Here is a 27,204-nt window from a genome sequence, read left to right as displayed (position 1 = left end):
GACAGTTTTACTTCTTCTTTTCCAATTTGGATTCCTTTTATTTCTTTTTCTTCTCTGATTGCCATGGCTAGGACTTCCAAAACTACCTTGAATGAAAGTGGTGACAGTGGACATCCTTGTCTTGTTCCTGATCTTAGAGGGAATGCTTTCAGCCTTTCACCATTGAGAAAGATGTTAGCTGTGGGTTTGTCATATATGACCTTTATTATATTGAGGTAAGTTTCCTCTATGCCCACTTTCTGCAGAGTTTTTATCATAAATGGGTGTTGAATTTTGTCAAAAGTTTTTTCTGCATCTATTGAGATGATCATATGGGTTTTATTCTTCAGTTTGTTAGTGTGGTGTATCACTGACTGATTTGTGGATATTGAAGAATCCTTGCATCCCTGGGATAAATCCCACTTGATCATGGTGTATTATCCTTTTAATGTATTGTATTCGAATTGCTAGTATTTTGTTGAGGATTTTTGTGTCTATGTTCATCAATGATATTGGCCTGTAATTTTCTTTTTTTGTGATATCTTTGTCTGATTTTGGTATCAGGATGATTGTGGCCTCATAGAATGAGCTTGGGAGTGTTCCTTCCTCTGCAATTTTTAGGAAGAGTCTCAGAAGGATAGGTGTTAACTCTTCTCTAAATGTTTAGTAGAATTTGCCTGTGAAGCCATCTGGTCCTGGACTTTTCTTTGTTGGAAGTTTTAAAATTACTGTTTCATTTTCAGTACTTGTGATTGGTTTGTTCATATTTTCTGTTTCTTTCTGGTTCAGTCTTGGAAGGTTGTACCTTTCTAAGAATTTGTCCATTTCTTCTAGGTTGTCCATTTTATTGGCATGTAGTTGTAATAGTCTCTTATGATCCTTTGTATTTCTATGGTGTCAGTTGTAACTTCTATTTCATTTCTAATTTTATTGTTTTGAACCCTCTCCCTTTTTTTCTTGATGAGTCTGGCTAAAGGTTTATCAATTTTGTTTATCCTTTCAAAGAACCAGCTTTTAGGCTCATTGATTTTTTTCTGTTTTCTTCATCTATTTCATTTATTTCTGCTCTGATCTTTATGATTTCTTTCCTTCTACTAACTTTGGGTTTTGTTTGTTCTTCTTTCTCTGGTTGCTTTAGGTGTAAGGTTATGTTGTTTATTTGAGACTTTTCTTGTTTCCTGAGGTAAGATTATATTGCTATAAACTTCCCTCTTAGAACTGCTTTTGCTGTGTCCCATGGGTTTTGGATCTTTGTCTTCCGTTGCAATTGTCTCTAGGTATTTTTTTGATTTCCTCTTTGATTTCTTCAGTGATCTATTGGTCGTTTAGGAACATGTTGTTTAGCCTCCACATATTTGTGTTTTTTACAGTTTTTTCCTGTAATTGACTTCTAGTCTCATAACGTGGTCAGAAAAAATGCTTGATATGATTTCAGTTTTCTTAAATTTGCTGAGGCTTGATGTGTGGCCCAAGAGGTGATCTATCCTGGAGAATGTTTCATGTGCACTTGAGAAGAAACTGTATTCTGCTGCTTTCGGATGGAAGTATATATTTATATATATTTATGCTGCTTTTGGATGTAAATATATATTTATATATATTATATAAATATAAATTAAGTCCATCTGATCTAATGCATCATTTAAGGCCTGTGTTTCCTTATTGATTTTCTGTCTGGATCACCTGTCCATTGATGAAAGTGGGTTGTTAAAGTCCCCCACTATTATTGTGTTACTGTCAGTTTCTCCTTTTATGGTTCTTAGCATTTGCCTTATATATTGAGGTGCTCCTATGTTGGGTGCATATATATTTACGATTGTTATATCTTCTTCTTGGATTGATCCCTTGATCATTATGTAATGTCCTTCTTTGTCCCTTGTAACAGTCTTTATTTTAAAGTCTATTTTGTCTGATATGAGTATTGCTACTCCAGCTTTCTTTTGATTTCCATTTGCATAGGATACCTTTTTCCATTTCCCTCACTTTCAGTCTGTTTGCGTCCCTAGATCTGAAGTGGGTCTCTTATAGACAGCATACATACGGGTCTTGTTTTAGTATCCATGCAGCCAGTCTATGTCTTTTGGTTGATGTGTTTAATCCATTTACAATTAAGGTAATTATTGATATGTATGTTCTTAATGCCATTTTGTTAATTGTTTTGGATTTGTTTTTATAGGTCTTTTTCTTCCTTCTCTTTTGTTCTCTTGTCTTGTGATTTGGTAACTATCTTTAGTGTTGTGTCTGGATAGCTTTCTCTTTTTTGTGTATGTATCTACTGTAGATTATTGGTTTGCAATTCCCGTGAGGTTTTGATATAGCAATCTATATATATATGATTGTTTAAGTTTCTGGTCTCTTAATTTCTAATGCATTTCCAATATCCTGCATTTGTACTCTCTTCTCACAGTTGCTGGCTTTGATATCATATTTGTGTGTGGATGATTTCCTACCTTTACTTTATATTTGTCTTTACCAGTGAGCTTTCCCATTTGTAATTTTCTTGTTTCTGGTTGTGGCCTTTTCTTTTCTGCTTAGAGAAACTCCTTTAGGATTGTTGTAAAGCTGGTTTGGTGGTGCTGAATTTGCTTAGGTTTTGCTTGTCTGTAAAGCTTTTGATTTCTCCATCAAATCTGAATGAGACGCTTGCTGGGTAGAGTATTTTTGGTTATAGGTTTTTCCTTTTCATCGTTTTAAATATATAATGCCACTCCCTTCTGACCTGCAGAGTTTCTGCTGAAAAATCAGCTGATAACCTTATGGGGATTCCCTTGTATGTTATTTGTTGCTTTTCCCTTGTTGCTTTTAATATTTCTTCTTTGTCTTTAATTTTTGTCAGTTTGATTAATATATGTCTTGGTGTGTTCCTCCTTGGGTTTATCTTATATGGGACTTTCTGCACTTCCTGGACTTGAGTGAGTGTTTTCCTTCTCATGTTAGGGAAGTTTCCGGCTATAATCTCTTCAAATATTTTCTCAGGCTCTTTCTGTCTCTCTTCTCCTTCTGGGACCTCTATAATGCGAATGTTGGTGCGTTTAATGTTGTCCCAGAGGTCTCTGAGACTGTCCTCATTTCTTTTCATTGTTTTTTCTTTATTCTGTTCTGCAGCAGTGATTTCCACCACTCTGTCTTCCAGCTTACTTATTTGTTCTTCTGCCTCATTTATTCTGCTGTTGATTCCTTCTAGTGTGTTTTTCATTTCAGTTATTGTATTGTTCATCTCTGTTTGTTTGTTCTTTAAATCTTCTAGCTCTTTGTTAAACATTTCTTGTATCTTCTCGATCAGTGCCTCCATTCTTTTTCTCAGATCTTGGATCATCTTTACTATCATTACTCTAAATTATTTTTCAGGTAGATTGCCTATCTCCACTTCACTTAGTTATTCTTTTGGGTTTTCATCTTGTTCCTTCGTCTGGAGCATATTTCTCTGTTGTCTCATTTTGTGAAACTTTCTGTGTGGATGGACTCCTTTCCACAGGCTGCAGGATCATAGCTCCTGTTGCTTCTGGTGTCTGGCCCCTGGTGTGTGAGGTTGGTCCTGAGACTTGTTCAGGCTTCCTGGTGGGAGAGACTGGTGCCTGCCCACTGGTGGGTGGAGCTGGGTCTTGTCCCTCTGGTGGGCAGGGCCGTGTCAAGGGGTGTGTTTAGGGGTGGCTGTGACCTCAGTACAGCTTTAGGCAGCCTGTCTGCTGATGGGTGGGGCTGTGTTCCTGTCTTGCTGGTTGTTTAGCCTGAGGCGTCCAGCACTGGAGCCTGTAGGCTGTTGCGTAGGGCCAGGTCTTTGTGCCAAAATGGGGACCTCCAGGAGAGCTCACGATTATCAGTATTCCCTGGGGCCTCTGCCACCAGTGACCTTACCCCCACAGTGAGCCACAGACAACCCCTGCCTCCACAGGAGACCCTCCAAACCCACAGGCAGGTCTAGCCCAGGCTCCTATGCAGTCACTTCTTTGTGCTGGGTCCCAGTACACATGAAATCTTGTGGGCGCCCTCAAGAGTGGAGTCTCTGTTTCCCTCAGTCCTGTGGAGCTCCTGCACTCAAGGCCCACTGGCCTTCTAAGCCAAATGCTCTGGGGGCTCCAATTCTAGGCCCTCAGGCTGGGGAGCCTGACATGGGTCCCAGAACTCTCACTCCTGTGGGAGAATCTCTGTAATACAATTATTTTCCAGTTTGTGGGTCGCCCATCCGACTGGTATGGGATTTGATTATATTGCAGAAGTGCCCCTCCTACCATCTAGTTGTGGCTTTTCTTTGTCTTTGGATGTAAAATATCTTTTTTTGTAGGTTCCAGTCTTTTTTGTCCATGGTTGTTCAGCAGTTAGTTGTGATTTGGGTGTTTTCATGTGAGGAGGTGAGCTCAAGTCCTTCTACTCTGCCATCTTGTCGGGAATCGAGAGGTTACTTTTGGTTTGGATACTTGCTGCCTCTTTCCTCAGTGTGTGTTGGCTGTTATTCTTTTGATATGAGGTGTGTAGGTGCAGCAGGCCATGCACACACCTGATACAGTAGGGACAGCAATTGGCTCTTCCTCCCGTGTATCCCAGTGGCAACCATAGTCCACACAATCCCTGGACAGCAGGGGCAGTGCTTGACACCTGCTCGCTGCCTGTGCACACTCCCCAGATGGTGGGGGCAGCAATTGCCGCCTGCTCGCAGGTTTCCCAACAGTAGCGGTGGCCCACGCCCCACCCCGGGACAGTGGGGGCAACACTTGGCACCCATTCACGGGTCTTGCAGTGGCGGCCCTCGCACTCCCAGGACAGCAGGGGCAGCAACTGGATCCTGCTCGCAGGTCTCTTAGTGGTGGCGGCTACCTGTGCCCACCTCTGGAGCCCATCATGACAGTGGCGGTGGCCTGTGCCTGTCTCTGGAGCCCACAGTGGCAGTGGCAGCTCACACCTGCCCCCAGAGCTTGTGTAGGTGGTGTTCTGTTGCCTGAGACCATGCGTGCAGGGAAAGAAGCTCCTATAGTGGTCCCACCCCTCTCCTTGCACACCCCCCAGCAGTGGCACCTTGCCTCTTGGTTGGCCCAGGCTTCTTCTGAGCACACCCTCAGTTGCCACACTCTAGCCTCTTCAGGCTGTCTCCACACAGCCAACCCCGGTCCTCTCCCTGGGTCTGACCTCCGAAACCTGAGCTTCAGCACCCAGCCTCTGCCCACACCGGTGGACAAGTGTCTCAGCCTGGGGAGTACAAGGTGATGGTACCAACATCTGTTCAGGTCACTCTCCATTTTGCCTTCCACAATCCCGTTTCTGCACTCTGCTCAAGGCTCCAAACTCCCCTTCCATCCAGGCTGATCTCCCCGCCAGTGAGGGGACTTCCCAGGGTGCGGGAACCTTACCTCCTTCACAGCTCCCTCTCTAGGGTGTAGGTCGCATCCCAATTCTTTTCTCCTTCTCTTTTCTTTTTTTCTTTTTCTTTTGTCCTTCCTGGTTACATGGAGGTTTTCTTGCCCTTTAGGAAGTCTGAGGTCTTCAGCCGGTGTTCGGTAGATGTTTTGTGCAAATCGTTCCACTTGTAGATGTGGGTTTTTTTTCTTTTTTTTTGCGGTACGCGGGCCTCTCACTGTGTGGCCTCTCCCATTGCAGAGCACAGGCTACGGACGTGCAGGCTCAGCGGCCACGGCTCACGGGCCCAGCCGCTCCGCGGCATGTGGGATCTTCCTGGACCGGGGCACGAACCCGTGTCCCCTGCATCGGCAGGCGGACTCTCAACCACTGTGCCACCAGGGAAGGCCTGTAGATGTGTTTTTGATGTATTTGTAGGAAGAGGTGAGCTCCATGTCTTACTCATCTGCCATCTTGATTCCTCTCCCTCATGTAGTTTTGATTTGCGTTTCTCTAATAATTAGTGATGCTAAGCGTTTTTTCATGTGCCTATTGGCCATTTGTATGTCTTCTTTGGAGAAGTGTCTATTTAGGTCTTCTGACCATGTTTTGATTGGGGTTTTTTTATTATTATTATTGAGTTGTATGAGTTGTTTGTATATTTTGGAAATTAAGCCCTTGTCAGTTGCATCATTTGCAAATATTTTCTCCCAGTCCGTAGGTTGTCTTTTTGTTTTGTTTATGGTTTCCTTTGCCTTGCAAAAGCTTATAATTTTGATTAGGTCCCATTTGTTTATTTTTACTTTTATTTCTATTGCCTTGGGAGACTGACCTAAGAAAACATTACTACAGTTTATGTCAGAGAATGTTTTGCCTATGGTCTCTTCTAGGAGTTTTATGGTGTCATGTCTTATATTTAAGTCTTTAAGCCATCTTGAGTTTATTTTTGTATATGATGTGAGGGAGTGTTCTAACTTCATTGATTTACATGTGGCTGTCCTGCTTTCCCACCACCACTTGCTGAAGAGACTATCTTTTCTCCATTGTATGTTGTTTCCTCTTTTTTCAAAGGTTAATTTACTGTAGGTGTGTGGATTTATTTCTAGGCTTTCTGTTCTGTTCCATTGATCCATATGTCTGTTTTTGTGCCAATACCACACTGTTTTGATTACTGTAGCTTTGTAGTATTGTCTGAGTCTGGGAGGGTTATGCCTCCATCTTTGTTCTTTCTCCTCAGAATTGCTTTGGCAATTCTGGGTCTTTTATGGTTCCATATAAATTTTAGGATTATTTGTTCTAGTTCTGTGCAATATGTCATGGGTAATTTGATAGGGATTGCATTAAATCTGTAGATTGCTTTGGGTAGTATGGTCATTTTAACAATATTAATTCTTCCAATCTAAGAGCATAGAATATTTTTACATTTCTTTGAATCAGTTTCCTTTATCAATGCTTTATAGTTCTCAGCATATAAGTTTTTCACCTCCTTGGTTGGGTTTATTCCTAAGTATTTTTTCGGGGGGGTGTGTGTGCAATTTTAAAAGGGATTTTTTTTTTTTTTACTTTCCCTTTCTGGTATTTCATTGTTAGTGTAAAGAAATGCAACAGATTTCTGTATGTTAATCTTGTATCCTGATACCTTGCTGAATTTATCTACCAGTACTAGTATTTTTTGTGTGGAGTCTTTAGGGTTTTCTATATATATTATCATGTCATCTACATATAATTAAAATTTTACCTCTTAAAACCATTTTGTAACTCAGTAAACAAACAACTAAATCTCTTTAATATCTGTTTGGTGGGCATATTGATTAAACTATCATTAATATTTTACATGAAATCTTAAGACCATATATTTCAAAAGTTTAATTTTTTCTTTGTTAAGAATTGTAGGTATAATTTAAAGTTTTCAGTCTGGTTGATTAGAATATTGTATTGCATTTTTATTAAATCAGTACAGGAATGCTAGAGGGAATTTAAGTTTCACTTTGGGAGTGAAATATTAGGTTATTTCACTTCTCATTAAAGCAAAAAATTTCTCTAAAACACTAATTAGATGAACTTCTTATTTTTGCTTAAACACCTCCACCTTTTCAGTGAATGCAAGCTCACATGCTTTGCAAGACAGCCCTTAACCCTTCTGGATAATTATGGATTATAGGAAATTCTTATATTGACCTGAAATCAGCCTAATTTATACTGGCCATTCTGGTCTCTGTAATTATATAAAGTAAATATTACTTCCCCTTCCACATGAAAGCTCTTCAGGTGTTTGAACAAACCTGTCACCATGCTCCATGTTGTTACTGAACTATGATTATCTAGAATAAATTGCTTTGTTTCCTCTTCTAGATCTGTAACATCTTGTGTGCTTTCCCAAATATATTCAAATGATTAGTGCCCTTTAAAAGTGTCACTGCTTAGAGCTGATTAGAGAACTCTGGTGTGTTGGAACCATTACAGAGAACAGTGGAACTAGGCTCTTGCTCTGGACATCTGCTTCTAGCAAGAGTTTAGGATTATTTTAGCATCTTTCTTACCGCTATTTACTGTTTACTTATTTTGACTGGAACCCTCAGACTTTTTATATTTTATTTGCTTTTAAACATAACTTACCTATGTGCTTTATGTGCCTTTCAAAACATTCAGGATTTAACTTTTAGTCATATTTGACATAAAAATGTATTCGATTTCAGAACATCAGTATCCATTTTCAGTCTTGATTCTGGTATTCTGTGGACATTATTCATTCATTCCAGTTTCAGTCATCCACAGATTGGACAGGCATGCAGTCTTGTCTTTGTGTCATAAACAAAAATGGTAAACATCCCACCTCTTGGTGCCAATCTCCCTCTCCTTCTGCCTAGGCTTTAGTCGCTCTGGCTTTTTTTGTTTTTTTTTCCAACCTCTAAGTCACCATACTCCTTCCTATGTTAGGCACTTTCTATAATCTCTGCCTGGAATGTCCTCCCCTTGCCATTCCTCTATCCCTCTCTTCTCTGGCTAACTCTGACCGATAGCAAATCAGATGTTTGCCCAAGGACTTCTTCCCTGTCACAAGACTAGGTCAAGTCCCCCTTTTATAGGCTTTCAGCACCCTATACTTGTTTGGCTTAGCACTTATTATTTTGAAATTATGTATTTATTGGTGTGATTGTTGTCTCTTCCCCACTGAATCAGATGCTCCATGGTGGCAAGAACCCTGTTTCTTATACTCACTATTGTATCCCCAGAACACAGCACAGTGCCAGGCATATGGTGCTTGTTGAATTTAATTTTTTAAAAGGCCATGTAACAGTGGCTCCCTAACACCAGTCTACAGCCTTTGGCTCCTGATGATGTTTTCACACATCTGGATTAGAACAAGAAAAATAAGGACCATAGTGTTACTGTATGTAGTATACGTCAGTGTGAAATTACTGCCTTCTTGGGAAGGACTTTTATTCGAGTATTATATCCTTCTATTTCCTAGGTTATAAGTTATTTTTTAAATTTTTGTTAAGTTTTAGGGATTTTTTCATTTATTTTTGGAAACTATCCTTACTTAGAATAGAAATAAATGTGCAACACCATGGTGCTTTGAGACTTTACTAGACTATGAAATCCAGAAATTACTAATGTTGAGTACTCTAGAGACCTCCTCTAAGCTAAAATCTTTGTTTCTCTTTGAATACGATTGCTATGAATCCACTTGGCTATATTTAAAGTATATAATTTTGCCTTCAGAGATGTTTTTTTAGCGGCCTGGATCTTCCTCAACAACTTCCTTTCAATTATCTCTGTAATACATATTCATCATTGCCAAGTAGGCTCAGATTCAAAACAGTAATTGTTGGGTTTTCTCTTTAGAACAGTTGTACTTTTCCTATATTTAATGTGACTAAAAGAATAAACCTCAAATATAACACATTAAATTTGAATACAAAGCAAAAATTTCATATTTATGGTTACTGAGAATTCTTATTGTAAATGATTTTATATTTTAAAGTTATATATTTTATAGTTTAGAGTTATAACTTTTCATTTTTTTGATTAAATGATAAAGCAGGTTTCCTGACAAAATTTTTACTATAAATTGTTACTATTTCACCTGCTTTATATGATATGAGTGTTAATTCAGGTGAGGTAAAGTGATAGTCTTTGACTTGTAAATAAAATGGAATTTCTTGTAGGAGGGGGGAGGATCAGATTCTTTTTAATTTTAATGCTTTTTTCTTTTTCTAACTTTATTTTTTAAAAAAACTCTAATATTAGCTTTGTGGCTTTGTTAATTTAACCTCTCTGCTTATTTCCTTAGTTATCTTGTTTCTTCATCTGTGAAATGGTTATCATGAGGATTTAAATGACTAAATTCATGAATACATATAAAGTACTTAGAAGATTGTGTTACACAGTAGAAGTGGTGAACGAATATTAGTTGATTTTACTATTACTAGTAGTGGTATTCGTATTGAATTGGGATTTCCTTATTCAGCTGTAGAATATATCAGGATACATAAATTTATCTTATTTTCTATTTTAACCATATCTCAGTGCTTAATATTTTGATAAATCATTATTTACCAAAGGAGAAAAAACTCTAGAATAAACACATCCAACTCTTCTCTAGCCACAATACATAGAATTATATCCTTCAAGACTTTAGAGTGATTATTAAATAAATGTCTTGTGATTAAATTTTAAGTCAATTCAGTAATTTATTGATCTACATTGATAGTAGATTATTAAAGTAGTGATCCAGCCTTTTAACTAAAATATCACCTTCATATTTAGAAAACAAGTTATATAAATTCTAAATTAAAAATACCTAGAGGGGCTTCCCTGGTGGCGCAGTGATTGAGAGTCCGCCTGCCGATGCAGGGGACATGGGTTTGTGCCCCGGCCCGGGAAGATCCCATATGCCGCGGAGCGGCTGGGCCCGTGAGCCACGGCTGCTGAGCCTGCGCCGTGGTCGCTGAGCATGCGCGTCCGGAGCCTGTGCTCCACAACGGGAGAGGCCACAACAGTGAGAGGCCCGCATACGGTTTAAAAAAAAAAAAAAAAAAAAAACCTAAAGGAGGGACTTCCCTGGTGGCGCGGTGGTTAAGAATCCACCTGCCAGTTCGGGGGACATGGGTTCAAGCCCTCGCCCGGGAAGATCCCACATGCCCTGGAGCACCTAAGCCCATGTGCCACAGCTCTTGAACCTGTGCTTTAGAGCCCATGAGCCACAACTACTGACCTGTGTGCCACAACTGCTGAAGCCCGCGTGCCTAGAGCCTGTGCTCCTCAACGAGAGAAGCCACCGCAATGAGAAACCCATGCACTGCAACGAAGAGTAGCCCCCGCTCGCCACAACTAGAGAAAGCCCTCATGCTGCAACAAAGACCCAATGCAGCGAAAAATAAATAAATAAATAAATAAATAAATAATTAAAAAATAAATACCTAGAGGAGTTAAAAAGCAAAAGCACTTTTTTTCTAAGCAGAAAATGTAACACAGTTGAATTAGCTAAGAAGTCTGTTTAATTTACATATATTTTACAATTAAAAAGTTGTACATTTATAAATAAAGTAATTCTACAATAAATTTTTTAGCTGATCTATTTATATCACGATTATACATCACAGTATATCATAGCGTTAAAGAATATAAGCACTAGAATCTAAAAAACATGAGTTCAAATTTCACTTCAACCATTTACCAACTTTTTCATATAAATTTATTATTTATTTTTGGCTGTGTTGGGTCTTCATTGCTGTGCGCGGGCTTTCCTTCTAGTTGCAGCAAGAGGGGGCTACTCTTTGTTGCGGTGCACAGTCTTCTCATTGCGGTGGCTTCTCTTGTTGCGGAGCACAGGTTCTAGGTGCATGGACTTCAGTAGTTGTGGCACGCAGGTCTCAGTAGTTGTGGCTCGCAGGCTCTAGAGCACAGGCTCAGTAGTTGTGGCACACAGGCTTAGTTGCTCCGCGGCATGTGGGATCTTCCCAGACCAGGGCTCCCTGCATTGGCAAGCGGATTCTTAACCACTGCGCCACCAGGGAAGTGCTACCAACTGTTTAACTTTTTGGGGGGGGTGCTGCGTTGGGTCTTTGTTGCTGCTCATGGGCTTTCTCTAGTTGTGGCGAGCAGAGGTTACTCTTCGTTGTGGTGCGCGGGCTTCTCATCCAGTGGCTTCTTTTGTTGCACAGTATGGGCTCTAGGCGTGCAGACTTCAGTAGTTGCAGCCCCTGGCCCCTAGAGTGCGTAAGCTTCAGTAGTTGCAGTGCATGGACTCAGTAGTTGTGGCGTGCAGGCTCAATAGTTGTGGCGTACAGGCTTAGTTGCTCCTTGGCATGTGGGATCTTCCTGGACCAGGGATCGAACCTGTGTCCCCTGCATTGGCAGGCAGATTCTTAACCACTGCACCACCAGGGAAGTCCCCAGCTGTTTAACTTTAGATAAGTCACTCAACTCCATTTCCTTATCTGTCAACTAGGAATATAATAATGCCTACCTCTTAGGGTTATTGGAAGAAATAAATGAGATAATATATGAAAGCCCTTAGTTTGGAGCCTGACATGGTAAGCAGTCAGGAAATGTTCTTAGGAAAATTATATGAGGTAAACAAACTTCCTGTTAAATACAATCACTTAAATGCCTCTGTGTGTGTGTGTAATGGTTTTTAACTTGGCAAAATTATAGGAATTCACCCTCCCAATAAGATAAATGAATCCTGTATTCTCATTTACCTGTATGATCTTTAAAAAATAGAACTGTAAATCTTTACTTTAAAATATAGTTGTTTAAATAAATTCCACCTTAGGCTCATGTAAGTCTGTTGAGATCTCACTTAAAAGTATTCCTGTTTTTCTTTATTTTCTTGAAGGGATGGGTATGTTGCCATTTTTATATTACATGTAAAAGTAACTTTTATGTATATTTGACAGAAACGATGTGAAGCAACACTCTTTTTGGATTTCATAAGACATCATTTCATCATGGGACAGCAAATTTCGGATCAGACACAGCTGGTTCTTAACAAGTTACCAGAAAAAGTAGCAAAACATGTCACATTGGTTCGAGAAAGTGGCTCCTTAACTTATGAAGAATTTCTTGGAAGAGTAGCAGAACTTAATGATGTGTAAGACTTGCTCTTTTTCATTTTATTTTCTCCCCCTGACATATTGTCCCAGTGTTGTGACTGTCTGAGAGATAACCACATGTATTGGTTGGTAAGAGAATGTTTTCAGCGGCAGTTAGCAAATATTTATTGAGTACTTTTTTTTTTTACAACTTTATTGGAGTATAATTGCTTCACAACGGTGTGTTAGTTTCTACTTTATAAAAAAGTGAATCAGTTATACATATACATCTGTTCCCATATCCCTTCCCTCTTGCGTCTCCCTCCCTCCCTCCCTCCCTATCCCACCCCTCCAGGCGGTCACAAAGCAACAATTTGAGTACTGTAAGACTTTCTATGTATCTATCTAAAAATATGTTATAGGACTAAAAGAACAGAAGGAACTTAAAACTGAATTTTGAACACAGGCATGTAAATTGACCCTTGTTTGAAAGCACTAAAGGAGGTGCATAACAGAAGAGAATATACCAGTTAGTCATCTAGAGAAAGGTGCCTAGGATAGTCAGAGGGCACTTCAGGTTTCTGAATATCAACCAATTCATCTAGTTAATAAATAAATCTTCTGTGTTTGTTCATTGAACCATTATTTTGCCAGAGAAATATATATATGGTAAGAATTCATTTGTCATCACTGAAGAATAAGGTATTTTGTTTATAAATATTTTCTAATTAGCTATCATGTTTACACCTCTACTTAACTCTTGAATAGATTTCTAAGATGGAGTATAAACTTCTCTGCCTCCTTAGCACATCCAATAGAACAGCCTTCTCTTTGTGAATTATTCTTTATTAAATCAATTTTTATACTGATCTGTATAGAAGCTATTAAAATATACCGAGCTCTGTCCCTGAATGACCCCAGATTGTTATACTTTTAAAATATTCCATTTTTGTTTGTGTGTTCTCCCTTAGTGACAGGAGAGCAGATGTCGCTTCTTTCTATTAAGTCTTCCTCTAGCAGCACCCATCTCCGCTCTCTTTGTATATGTGTCTTCTGTCTCCCTGGGGGTATAGTTATAACTTATTGTTATTGCCTTTTAAATGAGATCTTAAAGGTTCTTTCTTTAGTCTATTCAACTTAGCTAACGTTCACTGAGCACATAATATGTGTAAGGCACTCTGCTGACAGTCAGACATTTTAACTGAGGCCTGAAGTGATTACCCAAGTATCAATGGCAGATCCAGCTTTCCCCGAGTCTGAAGATCTTTCCACTATCCCATATTACCTCTCCTTAAACCCCAAAAAGGCTAAACAAAATCACCAAGCAGTTTGGAACCACTTAGTATATATACATTTATATTATAGTCACTATTAATAGTTTAGGGTAAAATACATGAATGTACTCCTTAAGCTTTACAATAACTATATTGTATAAGAGACATATTATACTTGGCCATTTAGAACACATTAGATAAAGAGAAGGAAATGCAGTCTTTTTATGGACATGGCTGGAGGGTCCTATTATTAGCCAGTCATGAAGAATAAAGCATTCTTAACTCTTAAAAGTTATCTTAGAAGATCATTTCTTTTAAGAACACTGGATTTCACTCATTAAAAACAGACAAACCAAAAAAAAAGCCCTGTATGGATATATGGATGGATCCTGTGTAGATGTATATATATATAAATGCATAGAAAATGAACTGGAAGGATATACACAGCTCTCTGGGGAGGTGATGGAAAAGGGGAGCAGAGAAGGGAGATTTTACATTTTACTGTGTATATTTGTGTATTGTCTGATCTTTTATAATAAAAATGTACTCATGGGTTTTTAAAACTCTAGCATTTTACTTTGTTCTTTTTTTTTTAAAAGATCATCCAAATGGTAACACTTGAGGCATTACTTCTGAGACTATATTCTTAAGGAATAAAATTCGATTGAGAATTTAATAGTATCATAAGAGTGGAATTTTTATGTTTATTGTGTCAATTTTTTTGAAGAGTAATCAATGACATTTGCCATCCCTTTAGAGTCTTAGAACTTATATACAAAAAAACCTAGTCTATTATATGAAATTTTGTTTTTTGGCCTAAAGATACTGGATAAAATGTGTCCTATGAAAACATCCTCAAGCTAAGCTTAGTGTGTAATATAGAGGTGATGGTAAAAGAGTATCTCCCTTTTATTTATTAGCTCAGAATGTTTCTGACTGGATTTGCTTCTTAAAACCAATTCCCCTGGGTCAGAGTTGGGATTTCACAAGTTCAGTGCTGTCTGAGAACTATAAAGTTAAACCTACACAAAAGACGCATGGCTTGATAGCTAGAAAACAGAACTGGGAACTGGCAGTACTACTTTCACTGGCAGACTTTGTTACCTAGGGCTAGTTACTTAATTTTCAATGGCCTCAATTTATTTAGCTGTAAGTTTCTTAGTTCTGAGTGTGATATCCCCACTGGTGCTCAGAGAGAAATGTGAGTAATGATAAAAGGGAGCTGCAATACTTATGTCTTTGAACTGATTTAAATTGGCATTGATGCATGATATTGAGTTATCCTAAAAAGTGTTATATTTTTATGTTAGTATCCTGTTGCTTTCTAAATCAGAATTACTCTGCTAGGGGAGGACAGTAAAGTTACATAAGCGTCTCAAAATCATTTGCTTCATCCAGTTTCAAATTATCTGTAAAAATTGTCTTCAAAGAGGTATATAAGTGTTGTTGCTTAAGGAAGGACTCAACCAAGATCAAGATTTTTTCACACTTTATATACATCTGAGGCACTAGTCAAAATATGGATAAATGAAACCAGCTAAAGTTTTTCTTTTAAGTACCTGATTCCTTGCACATGTTTTTCCTAGCTGTCTTTGTTAGAAATTTAAAGACCATTGAGATATAGATATGAAAAAAATAGATTTATAAATATCATTCCACTATGCTTTCCACCTTGAAAATTAAATTGTATGTTTATAGTCAAAACATTCTCTATCCCTATATTTTAAAAATCTAATTATTACAATCACCATTATTGTTATTTGTCTTTCTGTGTTTTCTTCACATTTCCTCCTCTGTCTTAAACTTTCTTGAATCTGGTTTCGTAGCTCCATTATTTTACATGACTTTTCATAAAATTAACGAATGTGTTTACCTCTTTTCAGAACTGCTAAAGTGGCTTCTGGCCAGGAAAAACATCTTCTCTTTGAGGTACAACCTGGGTCTGATTCCTCTGCCTTTTGGAAAGTGGTTGTACGAGTAGTCTGTACCAAGGTGAGAGTGATAGAGATTTCCAACTCTGAGCTTAAACTATTTTGGTGGTTAGAACCACATTTAATAGTATAATATAATATAGTGGAAATAAATGTTTATAATTTGGTTGTTATCAACATTTATTTGTAAAACCATATAAAACAGTTTTGATACTATTTTTGCCTTCCAGGTTAACTGTTTGAATTTCATTGGTTGTATAATTGCCATATAGCAGAGATTTATTTTTTGATTTAATTTATTTATTTTTGGCTGTGTTGGGTCTTCGTTGCTGCATGCAGGCTTTCTCTAGTTGCGGCAAGCAGGGGCCACTCTGTTGCAGTGCAAGGGCTGCTAACTGCGGTGGCCTCTCCTGTTGTGGAGCACCGGCTCTAGGTGCTCGGGCTTCAGCAGTTGCAGCATGTGGGCTCAGTAGTTGTGTCACACAGGCTTAGTTACTTCACGGCATGTGGGATCTTCCCAGACCAGGTATTGAACCCGTGTCCCCTGCATTGGCAGGCGGATTCTTAACCATTGCGCCACCAGGGAAGCCCCAGCAGAGGTTTTTGATAATCAAGGAAAGTGGCAGTAAACGCTCATCCTTATCTTGTACCTCTCTTTTTGGATTTTAACTGACTGTGGAATCCTAAAGTAACACCCTACTTAGCTCTAAGATGACTTCTTAAAAATTGAGTGTCTCTTAGTTCATCTTTAAATTTTAGATAATAGAGTATATCAACTGTGCTAAAAAATATGATGGCAGCTGTCATAGAGTATTAGGAAGCCTCATCCACTAATGGGTAGATTAGAATATGTGGTTCTTAACCTTTTTGAGGCCATAGAACTTTTGGTGAAATTGAAGGCATGAATTTTATTAAGCTTCCTCCTATCCCAACCCCTGCTCTAAAACACAATAAAATCATCCACGTGCATATAAACAATAAGTTGAGCATTCATGAATGCCTTTATTTCAACTCCTGATCAATCCATGAAGAACTCCTGGGTAAGGAGATTTTTTTCTTTTGTATCATGGACCCTGGATGTTACCCAAATAATATGCCACATTTCCCCAGTGGGTTGATTGCCACTACTATGCTATAAGTGGAGTAGGATTGATTGTGTTTAGTTGATCGAATTTGAAGGTCTAATTATTTAAGTAATAAAAGAACTTTAAAAAGGATTAGAGGAACAAAGACAGAGAGATCTTAATTCCAGACTTGGCTAAGTGCCTGAAGTTGAATGGCGCCTGTTAAAGTTTACAGTTGATTTAGAGAAAATACATAGTATAGTTTAATACCACTCAGCTGGGTCTATCAACACTGAACATTTGCTTATTGATTTTTTTTAAGTCCAAATGTTAAAAAGCACTTAATAGCTGCCAGAGAACCATCATTCAAAAATTTTTTGCATTATTCATCACAGAGGTAGTTAATGTGATACTAGTGTGGTGTGGGTAGCAGTGTAACTTTATATAGTGTATAATATGTCACAAATCATAGTAACAGAATACACACTGAAATACAGCTTGATCCAAGATCACATTTTGTTATTTATACTTAGATTACTGGGCTCAAAAACTGTATACCAGGGCTTCCCTAGTGGCACAGTGGTTAAGAACCCACCTGCCAGTGCAAGGGACATGGGTTCGAGCCCTGGTCCGGGAAGATCCCACATGCCGCTGAGCAAGTAAGCCCGTGCACCACAACTACTGAGCCTGTGCTCTACAGCCCATACACCACAACTACTGAAGCCCACACGCCTAGAGCCCCTGCTCCACAATAAGAGAAGCCACCACAAGGAGAAGCCCACGCACCACAACGAAGAGTAGCCCCTGCTCACCACAACTAGAGAAAGCCCGCACGCAGCAACGAAGACCCAACACAGCCAAAAATAAAAAACAAATAAATAAATAAATTTATTTTTTTTTAAACGGTATACCAGGGCTTCCCTGGTGGCGCAGTGGTTGGGGGTCCGGCTGCCAATGTGGGGGACGTGGGTTCGTGCCCTGGTCCGGGGGGATCCCGCGTGCCACGGAGCGGCTGGGCCCGTGAGCCATGGCTGCTGAGCCTGCACGTCCGGAGCCTGTGCTCCGCAACGGGAGAGGCCGCAGCAGTGAGAGGCCCGCATACCGCAAAAAAAAAAAAAAACTGTATACCAAACACATATTTTTCCATTTTCTGTTTGTTTTGGGGTTTATATTATATTTATATTAAGTTCATTAGCGGTTTTTTACAGTGTTATAAATATGCATACTCCCAAAAGAACTTTGGGAATCTGCAACTTTTGAATTTGCAAAGGAATAAGGTAAGAAGAAATGAAGAACTGTGCTTAAAACATGTAAAACCATTCAAATAGACTAAGTAAATCCCATACGGTACTCCCATCATCTTCGAGTTTACACTGCACATAATCTTTCAGGACTATTTGAAAGTCAACTTCAGAGGACACATGGGTGAATTTATAAGAACTGTAGTGACAAAGGTCATTTCTGAGAACTGTGCATTCTTTCTCCTTTTCTTGCTCTCTCTTCCACAGTAACCATCCAGCTGATCTTTTCAGTTTTACCTCTACTAAGTTTCACTTGAGTTTATTTGTGACACAAAGTTCACACTCTCAAGGAGACTGTAACTAATGCTCAGGCCCCTCTTTCTTCTCATCCAGATTACTTTAGATTCTGTGATTAATCTCCACGCCTTCAGACTCTTCTCCTAATTCCAATTTATTTATTTATTATTATTTTTTAATAGATCTTTATTGGAGTATAATTGCTTCACAATACTCTTAGTTTCTGTTGCACAACAAAGCGAATCAGCCATATGCATACACATGTCCCCGTATCCCCTTCCTCTTGAGCCTCCCTCCCATCCTCCCTATCCCACCCCTGTAGGTCATCACAAAGCACCAAGCCGATCTCCCTGTGCTATGCTGCTGCTTCCCACCAGCCAACTATTTTACATTCAGTAGTGTATATATGTTGATGCTACTCTCTCTTCTCCCCACCTTCGCCCTCCCATCCCATTTCCTCAAGTCCATTTTCTGTGTCTGTCTCTTTATTCCTGCCCTGCAACTAGGTTCATCAGTACCTTTTTTTTTTAGATTCCATATATATGCATAGCATATGGTATTTGTTTTTCTCTTTCTGACTTACTTCATTCTGTATGACAGACTCTAGGTCCATCCACCTCACTACAAATAACTCAATTTTGTTTCTTTTTATGGCTGAATAATATTCCATTGTATATATGTGCCACATCTTCTTTATCCATTCATCTATCAATGGACATTTAGGTTGATTCCATGTCCTGTCTATTGTAAATAGAGCTGCAATGAACATTATGGTACATGTCTTTTTTTTTTTTTTTTTTTTGCGGTACGCGGGCCTCTCACTGTTGTGGCCTCTCCCGTTGTGGAGCACAGGCTCCGGATGTGCAGGCTCAGCAGCCATGGCTCACGGGCCCAGCCACTCCGCAGCATGTGGGATCTTCCCGGACCGGGGCACGAACCTGCGTCCCCTGCGTCGGCAGGTGGACTCTCAACCACTGCGCCACCAGGGAAGCCCCATGTCTCTTTTTGAATTACGGTTTTCTCAGGGTATATGCTCAGTAGTGGGATTGCTGGGTCACATGGTAGTTCTATTTTTAGTTTTTTAAGGAACCTCCATACTGTTTTCCATAGTGGTTGTATCAATTTACATTCCCACCAACAGTGCAGGAAGGTTCCCTTTTCACCACACCCTTTTCAGCATTTATTGTTTCTAGATTTTTTGATAATGGCCGTTCTGACCAGCGTGAGGTGATACATCATTGTAGTTTTGATTTGCATTTCTCTAATAATCAGTGATGTTGAGCATCCTTTCATGTGCCTCTTGGCTATCTGTATGTCTGCCTTGGTGAAATGTCTATTTAGGCCTTCCGCCCATTTTTTAACTGGATTGTTTGTTTTTTTGATATTGAGCTCCATGAGCTGTTTGTATATTTTGGAGATTAATCCTTTGTCTGTTGTTTCATTGGCAAATATTTTCTCACATTCTGAGTGTTGTCTTTTTGTCTTGTTTATGGTTTCCTTTGCTGTGTAAAAGCTTTAAGGTTAATTAAGTCCCATTTGTTTATTTTTGTTTTTATTTCCATTACTCTAGGAGGTGGGTCAAAAAAGATCTTGCTGTGGCTTATGTCAAAGAATGTTTTTCCTATGTTTTCCTCTAAGAGGTTTATAGTGTCTGGTCTTAAATTTAAGTCTTTAATCCATTTGGAGTTTATTTTTGTGTATGGTGTTAGGTAGTGTTCTAATTTCATTCTTTTACATGTAGCTGTCCAGTTTTCCCAGCACCACTTACTGAAGAGGCTGTCTTTTCTCCACTGTATGTTCATGCCTCCTTGTCGTAAATTAGGTGCCCATATGTGCATGGGTTTATCTCTGGGCATTCTATCTTGTACCATTGATCTATATTTCTGTTTTTGTGCCACTACCATACTGTCTTGATTACTGTAGCTTTGTGGTATAGTTTGAAATCTGGAAGCCTGATTCCTCCAACTCCGTTTTTCTTTCTCAGGATTGCTTTGGCTATTTGGGGTCTTTTGTGTTTCCATTCAAATTGTAAAAATTTTTGTTCTAATTCTGTGAAGAATGCCATTGGTAGTTTGTTAGGGATTGCATTGAATCTGTAGATTGCTTTGGGTAGTATAGCCATTTTCACAATATTGATTCTTCCAATCCAAGAACATGGTGTATTCCTCCATCTGTTTATGTCATCTTTGATTTCTTTCATCAGTGTTTTATAGTTTTCTGAGTACAAGTCTTTCACCTCCTTAGGCAGCTTTGTTCCTAGGTATTTTATTTTTGTTGCAATGGTAAATGGGAGTGTTTCCTTAATTTCTCTTCCTGATTTTTCATTGTCGGTGTATAAGAATGCCAGAGATTTCTATGCATTAATTTTGTATCCTGCAACCTTAGCAAATTCATTGATTAATTCTAGTAGTTTTCTGGTGGCATCTTTAGGATTTTCTATGTATAGTGTCATGTCATCTGCAAACAGTGACAATTTTACTTCTTCTTTGCCAATTTGTATTCCTTTTATTTCTTTTTCTTCTCTGATTGCTGTGGCTAGGACTTCCAAAACAATGTTGAATAGTACCAGTGAGACTGGGCAACCTTGTCTTGTTCCTGATCTTAGAGGAAATGGTTTCAGTTTTTCACTATTGGGAACGATGTTGGCTGCGGGTTTGTCATATATGGCCTTTATTATGTTGAGGTAAGTTCCCTCTATGTGCATTTTCTGGAGAGTTTTTATCATAAATCTGTGTTGAATTTTGTTGAAAGCTTTTCCTGCATCTATTGAGATTATCATATGGTTTTTATTACTTAATTTGTTAATGTGGTGTATTACATTGATTGATTTGCATATATTGAAGAATCCTTGCATCCCTGGGATAAATCCCACTTGATCTTGGTGTAGGATCCTTTTAATGTGTTGTTGGATTCTGTTTGCTAGTATTTTGTTGAGGATTTTTGCATCTATGTTCATCAGTGATATTGGCCTGTAGTTTTCTCTTTTTGTGACATCTTTGTCTAGTTTTGGTATTAGGGTGATGGTGGCCTCGTAGAATGAGTTTGGGAGTGTTCCTCCCTCTGCTATATTTTGGAAGAGTTTGAGAAGGATAGGTGTTAGCTCTTCCCTAAGTGTCTGATAGAATTCACCTGTGAATCCCTCTGGTCCTGGGCTTTTGTTTATTGGAAGATTTTTTTTTTTTTTTTTTTTTTTGCAGTATGTGGGCCTCTCACTGCCGTGGCCTCTCCTGTTGCGGAGCACAGGCTCCGGACACAAAGGCTCAGTGGCCATGGCTCACGGGCCCAGCCGCTCCGTGGCATGTGGGATCTACCCGGACCGGGGCACGAACCCCTGTCCCCTGCATCGGCAGGCAGACTCTCAACCACTGTGCCACCAGGGAAGCCCTATTGGAAGATTTTTTTTTTTTTTTTTGCGGTACGCGGGCCTCTCACTGTCGTGGCCTCTCCCGTTGCGGAGCACAGGCTCCGGACGCGCAGGCCCAGCGGCCATGGCTCACGGGCCCAGCCGCTCCGCGGCATATGGGATCCTCCCAGACCGGGGCACGAACCCGTATCCCCTGCATCGGCAGGCGGATTCTCAACCACTGCGCCACCAGGGAGGCCCCTTATTGGAAGATTTTTAATCACAGTTTCAATTTCAGTGCTTGTGATTGGTCTGTTTATATTTTCTATTTCTTCCTGCTTCAGTCTTGGAAAATTGTACCTTTCCAAGAATTTGTCCATTTCTTCATGGTTGTCCATTTTATTGGCACATAGTCGTTCGTAGTAGTCTCTTATAGTCCTTTGTATTTCTGCAGTGTCAGTTGTAATTTCTCCTTTTTCATTTCTAATTTTATTGATTTGTGTCCTCTCCCTTTTCTTCTTGATGAGTCTGGCTAAGGGCTTATCAGTTTTGTTTATCTTCTCAAAGAACCAGCTTTTACTTTTATTGATCTTTGCTATTGTTTTCTTCATTTTAATTTCATTTATTTCTGCTCTGATATTTATTATTTCTTTCCTTCTACTGACTTTGGGTTTTCTTTGTTCTTCTTTCTCTAGTTGTTTTAAGTGTAGGGTTAGAATGTTTATTTGAGATTTTTCTTGTTTCTTGAGGTGAGATTGAATTGCTATAAACTTAGCAATTTCTTAGAACTGCTTTTGCTTCATCCCATAGATTTTGGGGCGTCGTGTTTTCATTGTCATTTGTTTCTATGTATTTTTTAATTTCTTCTTGGATTTCTTCAGTGATCTCTTGGTTATTTAGTATCTCACTGTTTAGCCTCCATGTATTTGTGTTTTTTGTTTTTTGTTTTTTTTTGCGTTACGCGGGCTTCTCACTGTTGTGACCTCTCCCGTTGTGGAGCACAGGCTCAGCGGCCATGGCTCACAGGCCCAGCCGCTGCACGGCATGTGGGATCTTCCCAGACCGGGGCACGAACCCGTGTCCCCTGCATCGGCAGGCGGACTCTCAACCACTGCGCCACCAGGGAAGCCCGTGTTTGTGTTTTTTACAGTTTTTTTCCTGTAATTGATTTCCAGCCTCATAGTGTTGTGGTCAGAAAAGATGCTTGATATGATTTCAATTTTCTTAAATTTTCTGAGGCTTGATTTGTGGCTCAGGATGTGATCTGTCCTGGAGAATGTTCCATGTGCCCTTGAGAAGAAAGTGTATTCTGCCACTTGCAGGTGGAATGTCCTATAAATATCAATTAAATCTATCTGGTCTATTGTGTCATTTAAAGCTTGTGTTTATTTATTTTGTTTGGATGATCTGTCCATTGGTGTAAGTGGGGTGTTAAAGTCCCCTACTGTTATTGTGTTACTGTCAATGTCCCCTTTTATGGTTGTTTTAGCATTTGCCTTATGTATTGAGGTACTCCTGTGTTGGGTGCATAAATATTTATAATTGTTATATTTTTTTCTTGGATTGATCCCTTGATCATTATGTAGTGTCCTTATCTCTTGTAACAGTCTTTATTTTAAAGTCTATTTTATCTGATACGAGATTGCTACTCCAGCTTTCTTTTGATTTCCATTTCCATGGAATATCTTTTTCCATCCCTTCACTTTCAGTCTGTATGTATCCCTAGGTCTGAAGGGGGTCTCTTGTAGACAGCATATATATGGGTCTTGTTTTTGTATCCATTCAGCCAGTTTGTGTCGTTTGGTTAGGGCATTTAATCCATTTACATTAAAGGTTATTATCGATATGCATGTTCCTATTACCATTTTCTTAATTGTTTTGGGTTTGTTTTTGTGAGTCTTTTTCTTCTCTTGTGTTTCCCACTTAGAGAAGTTTCTTTAGCATTTGTTGTAAAGGTGGTTTGGTGATGCTGAATTCTCTTTAGCTTTTGCTTGTCTGAAAAAGCTTTTGATTTCTCCATCTAATCTGAATCAGATCCTTCTGGGTAGAGTAATCTTAGTTGTAGGTGTTTCTCTTTCATCACTTTAAGTATATCCTTCCACTCCCTTCTGGCCTGCAGAGTTTCTGCTGAAAAATCAGCTGATAACCTTATGGGGACTCCTTTGTATGTTATTTTTTGTTTTTCCCTTGGTGCTTTTAATATTTTTTTCTTTGAATTTAATTTTTGTTAGTTTGATTAATATGTGTCTTGGTGTGTTTTTCCTAGGGTTTATCCTGTATGGGACTCTCTGTGCTTCCTGGACTTGGATGACTATTTCCTTTCCCATGTTAGGGAAGTTTTTGACTATAATCTCTTCAAATATTTCCTCAGACCCTTTCTTATTCTCGTCTTCTTCTGGGACCCCTGTAATTCTAATGTTGGTGCATTTAGTGTTGTCCCAGAGGTCTCTGAGATTGCCTTCAATTCTCTTCATTCTTTTTTCTTTATTCTGCTCCTTGGCAGTTATTTCCACCATTTTGTCTTCTAGCTTACTTATTCGTTCTTCCCCCTCAGTTATTCTGTTATTGATTCCTTCTAGTGTATTTTTCATTTCAGTTATTGTGTTGTTCATCTGTGTTTGTTTGTTCTTTAATTCTTCTAGATCTTTGTTAAACATTTCTTGTATTTTCTCAATCCGTGCCTCCATTCTATTTCTGAGATCCTGGATCATCTTTACTGTCATTACTCTGAATTCTTTTTCAGGTAAATTACCTATTTCCTGTTCATTTATTTGGTCTTGTAGCTTTTTACTTTGCTCCTTCATCTGTGACATATTTTTTTTAACATCTTTATTGGAGTATCATTGCTTTACAATGGTGTGTTAGTTTCTGCTTTATAACAAAGTGAATCAGCTATACATATACATATATAAAATATGGAACGCTTTATGAATTTGCGTGTCATCCTTGCGCAGGGGCACGCTAATGTTCTCTGTATCATTGCAATTTTAGTATATGTACTGCTGAAGTGAGCACTGTGACTTGTTTTTTTGCCATCTCATTTTTTCTTTTTTTTTTAATGAGTGGGATTGTGTTCCTGTCTTACTGGTTGTTTGGCCTGAGTCTTCCAACACTGGGGTTTGTAGGCTATTGGGTAGAGCTGGGCCTTGGTGCCGAGATGAGGAACTCCATGAGACCTCGCTCCGATGAATATTCCCTGGGGTCTGAGGTTCCCTGTTAGCCAGTGGTTTGGACTCGGAGTTCCCACCACAGGAGCTTCAGCCTGACCCCAGGCTCATGAACCAAGATCCCACAAGCTGCCTAAGGTGGCAAAATAAAAAAAGAACAATAACAAAGTAAAAAATAAAATTAGACTGGGAAACTAACAGATATGTTAGGAAGAATATAAAAATGAAAATATAGATGAATCAACAACCAGAAGGTACATCAGTACCACAATAGTAAAAACGAGGAGGAAGGAAAAGAAAAAAAAAGGGTTGGGGGGAGGCCTTGGCTGTGGAGGGTGGGGCCTAAGCATTGGTGAGGTTTGGGTGGTGGGCGGGGACAATGCTCAGGACCCACAGGGCTGGAAAAGGCCCTGTGGGCTGTGGGGGGTGGAGCTTAGGCTCAAGGAACAGAAGAGGCCCAGGTGTGTCCCCCCACCCCTGGTCTCAGAGGGCAGTGGACCTCACCTGGGAGTCCATCAGGCTTCCTGGGCTCAAATGGGTGGGGCAAACGCCCTCCTCTCCTCTGGTCTGGGAGGGCCCCTCCCACCTACCTCTCCTCATCTCCTCGGCTTCCCTCCTGTACCTCCAAGGACCCACGTGGCCTGGAGGGGATTTTGAGGGCAGGGGATCGGCCTGGGAGCTCATCAGGCTCCCCGGGCCCGAATGGGCAGGGCAATTGCCCTCCACTCCTCTCCCACTCTTCCCAGAGAGTCCCTCCCGCCTGCCTCTCCTGATCTCCCTGGCCTCAGGGCACCGATCCTGTCTGGCCTCCCCTTGTCCTCCCGCCTCAGTCCCCCATATGTCCTACCAGTTCACTTTGGGGTTCCTCCCATCTCCTTGGGTGTCAGAGTCTCCCACCAGTGGCTGGCAGTCACCTTAGTTGTGGGGAGACGCTAACCCCACGTCTTCCCACACCGCCATCTTGACTCCACCTCAGTTCTAATTTATGATGCTGTGAGAATAACCTTTCTAAATCACAGCTCTCATCAGATCACTTTTCTGTTTAAAATTCCTCAACAATTCTTCCTTGGCTTCAAAATAGTCCCAACTCTTTGACCTGGCATTTGAGGCCCGCTACAATATGGCTCCAAGCTATGTTTTCTGTTTTACCACTATCCCCTTTTGCAATCTACAGTCTGACCAGGCTTAACTAATTTAAGGCTGTATAGCTGTTACTTTCCTATCTCGATGCCTCTGCTTACTGAGTTCCCTCATCTAGAATGTCCATTCCTCTGTCGTTTAAATTGCCATCAGATACAAGTCACAAAAAACCCTATTCCACCAGTTTAAACAGAAACAGTATTTATTTTCTCACTTATCAAGAAACCCTAATGTAAATTAGCTCCTGGACTGGTTAATTCAAAGACCTAGCAGATCCCTCTTTCAAACTCATTGGGTCAATGTTAGTTCACATTCCCCTTCTTACACCTACACTGGCAGAGGGGATGTGATTACTGTGATTGGTTTAGATGAGACTGACCAGGATTGACTCCTGAGTCATTTCAGGGAGTGGTAGTCACCAAAACAAAATTAGAGCACTACGGGCACAGTAAAACGTGGGAATGGCATTTGGATAATCAGCCAGTAGTTTCTGCCACATCTTTTATTTGCATGTCTAAATTTGAGGTCTCCTTAAAGGTCCACCTCAAATACCATCTCATCCATAAAGTTAACCTAAAGACATTCTTCTGGCTCTTCTAAACTCCAAAAACACTTTATTTATACTTCATGATTAAATTTTACGTTATGACTAAAATTATTTATTTAGGTTCTTAGTTTCCCTAGTAGATAGTAAGCTCGTGAGAGCAGGAACTCTGTCTAGATTCATCCTTGTATCTCTTACAGCCTGTAATGCTTAGTACCTGGTAAGAACTCAATATATGTTGAGTGAACAAAAATCTGTTGAAGAAATATTCTCATTTTAAATGACTGGGATAGGTTGAAGCTTTCCTTGTGTATTGATATAGTATAGTACCTAAACTACATTCTCCATCTTTGTTTTATAAATTACTCAGCTCACATCGAAGGGCCCAGTAGAAACTGTAGAAAACTGTAGGAATATGAATGTAGCAGATTTCTGATCCCTTAGTTTTCTGTTGCTCTTCTTTGGCAAACACAGCATTAATGTTTGATTTTACTATTAGTCAAAAGAATTTTTTTTGCCTCAGTATCTCTAACCATTATATCTTTATGGTGATTAAACATCATCCTTAAAATAAGATTCTAAGTTACAAAAACAAAAGTATTAAAAACATAGGCAATCAGACCTTTCATTTGTATAATTTTTCTTGATTTTAGATCTAAAGAAATGTTTTATTTGCATTTCTTAATTTCTTCTTGAAAGACTCTATGAGAAGTCATTGTTAATGTTAGAAAAAAAGAGTTAAAGTCCAGTATAAAAAGCTGATGGTAGACTGAAATTTTATATTTCTTAATCTTAAGCAACTAAAAGCCAACTTACAGTAAGACCTTAATCCTGAGTATCTGCTATCTGCTGT

At 39.4% G+C, this 27,204-nt stretch overlaps 1 protein-coding gene across 4 annotated transcripts in view; it reads left to right on the top strand.

Annotated features, from left to right (window-relative positions):
* RNF141 (ring finger protein 141) overlaps nt 1-27,204 on the top strand; it is a 55,275-nt gene that overhangs the window by 5,766 nt on the left and 22,305 nt on the right. For all 4 annotated transcript variants that reach the window (XR_014294557.1, XR_014294558.1, XM_082626815.1 and 1 more), the window contains exons 2-3: nt 12,216-12,409; nt 15,508-15,616. Coding sequence is in view for 2 of the 4 variants with exons in the window: in XM_082626815.1 (XP_082482941.1) it covers nt 12,267-12,409; nt 15,508-15,616 (252 nt within the window). In the remaining 2 variants the exon portion in view is untranslated. The remainder of the gene's footprint in view (nt 1-12,215; nt 12,410-15,507; nt 15,617-27,204) is intronic.

This window comes from Mesoplodon mirus, assembly GCF_964341445.2.
Source record: "Mesoplodon mirus genome assembly, chromosome: 7".
Lineage (NCBI taxonomy): Eukaryota > Metazoa > Chordata > Mammalia > Artiodactyla > Ziphiidae > Mesoplodon > Mesoplodon mirus.
The sequence above is the reverse complement of the archived record's forward strand: the minus strand, read 5'-3'. Positions and strand labels throughout refer to the sequence as shown.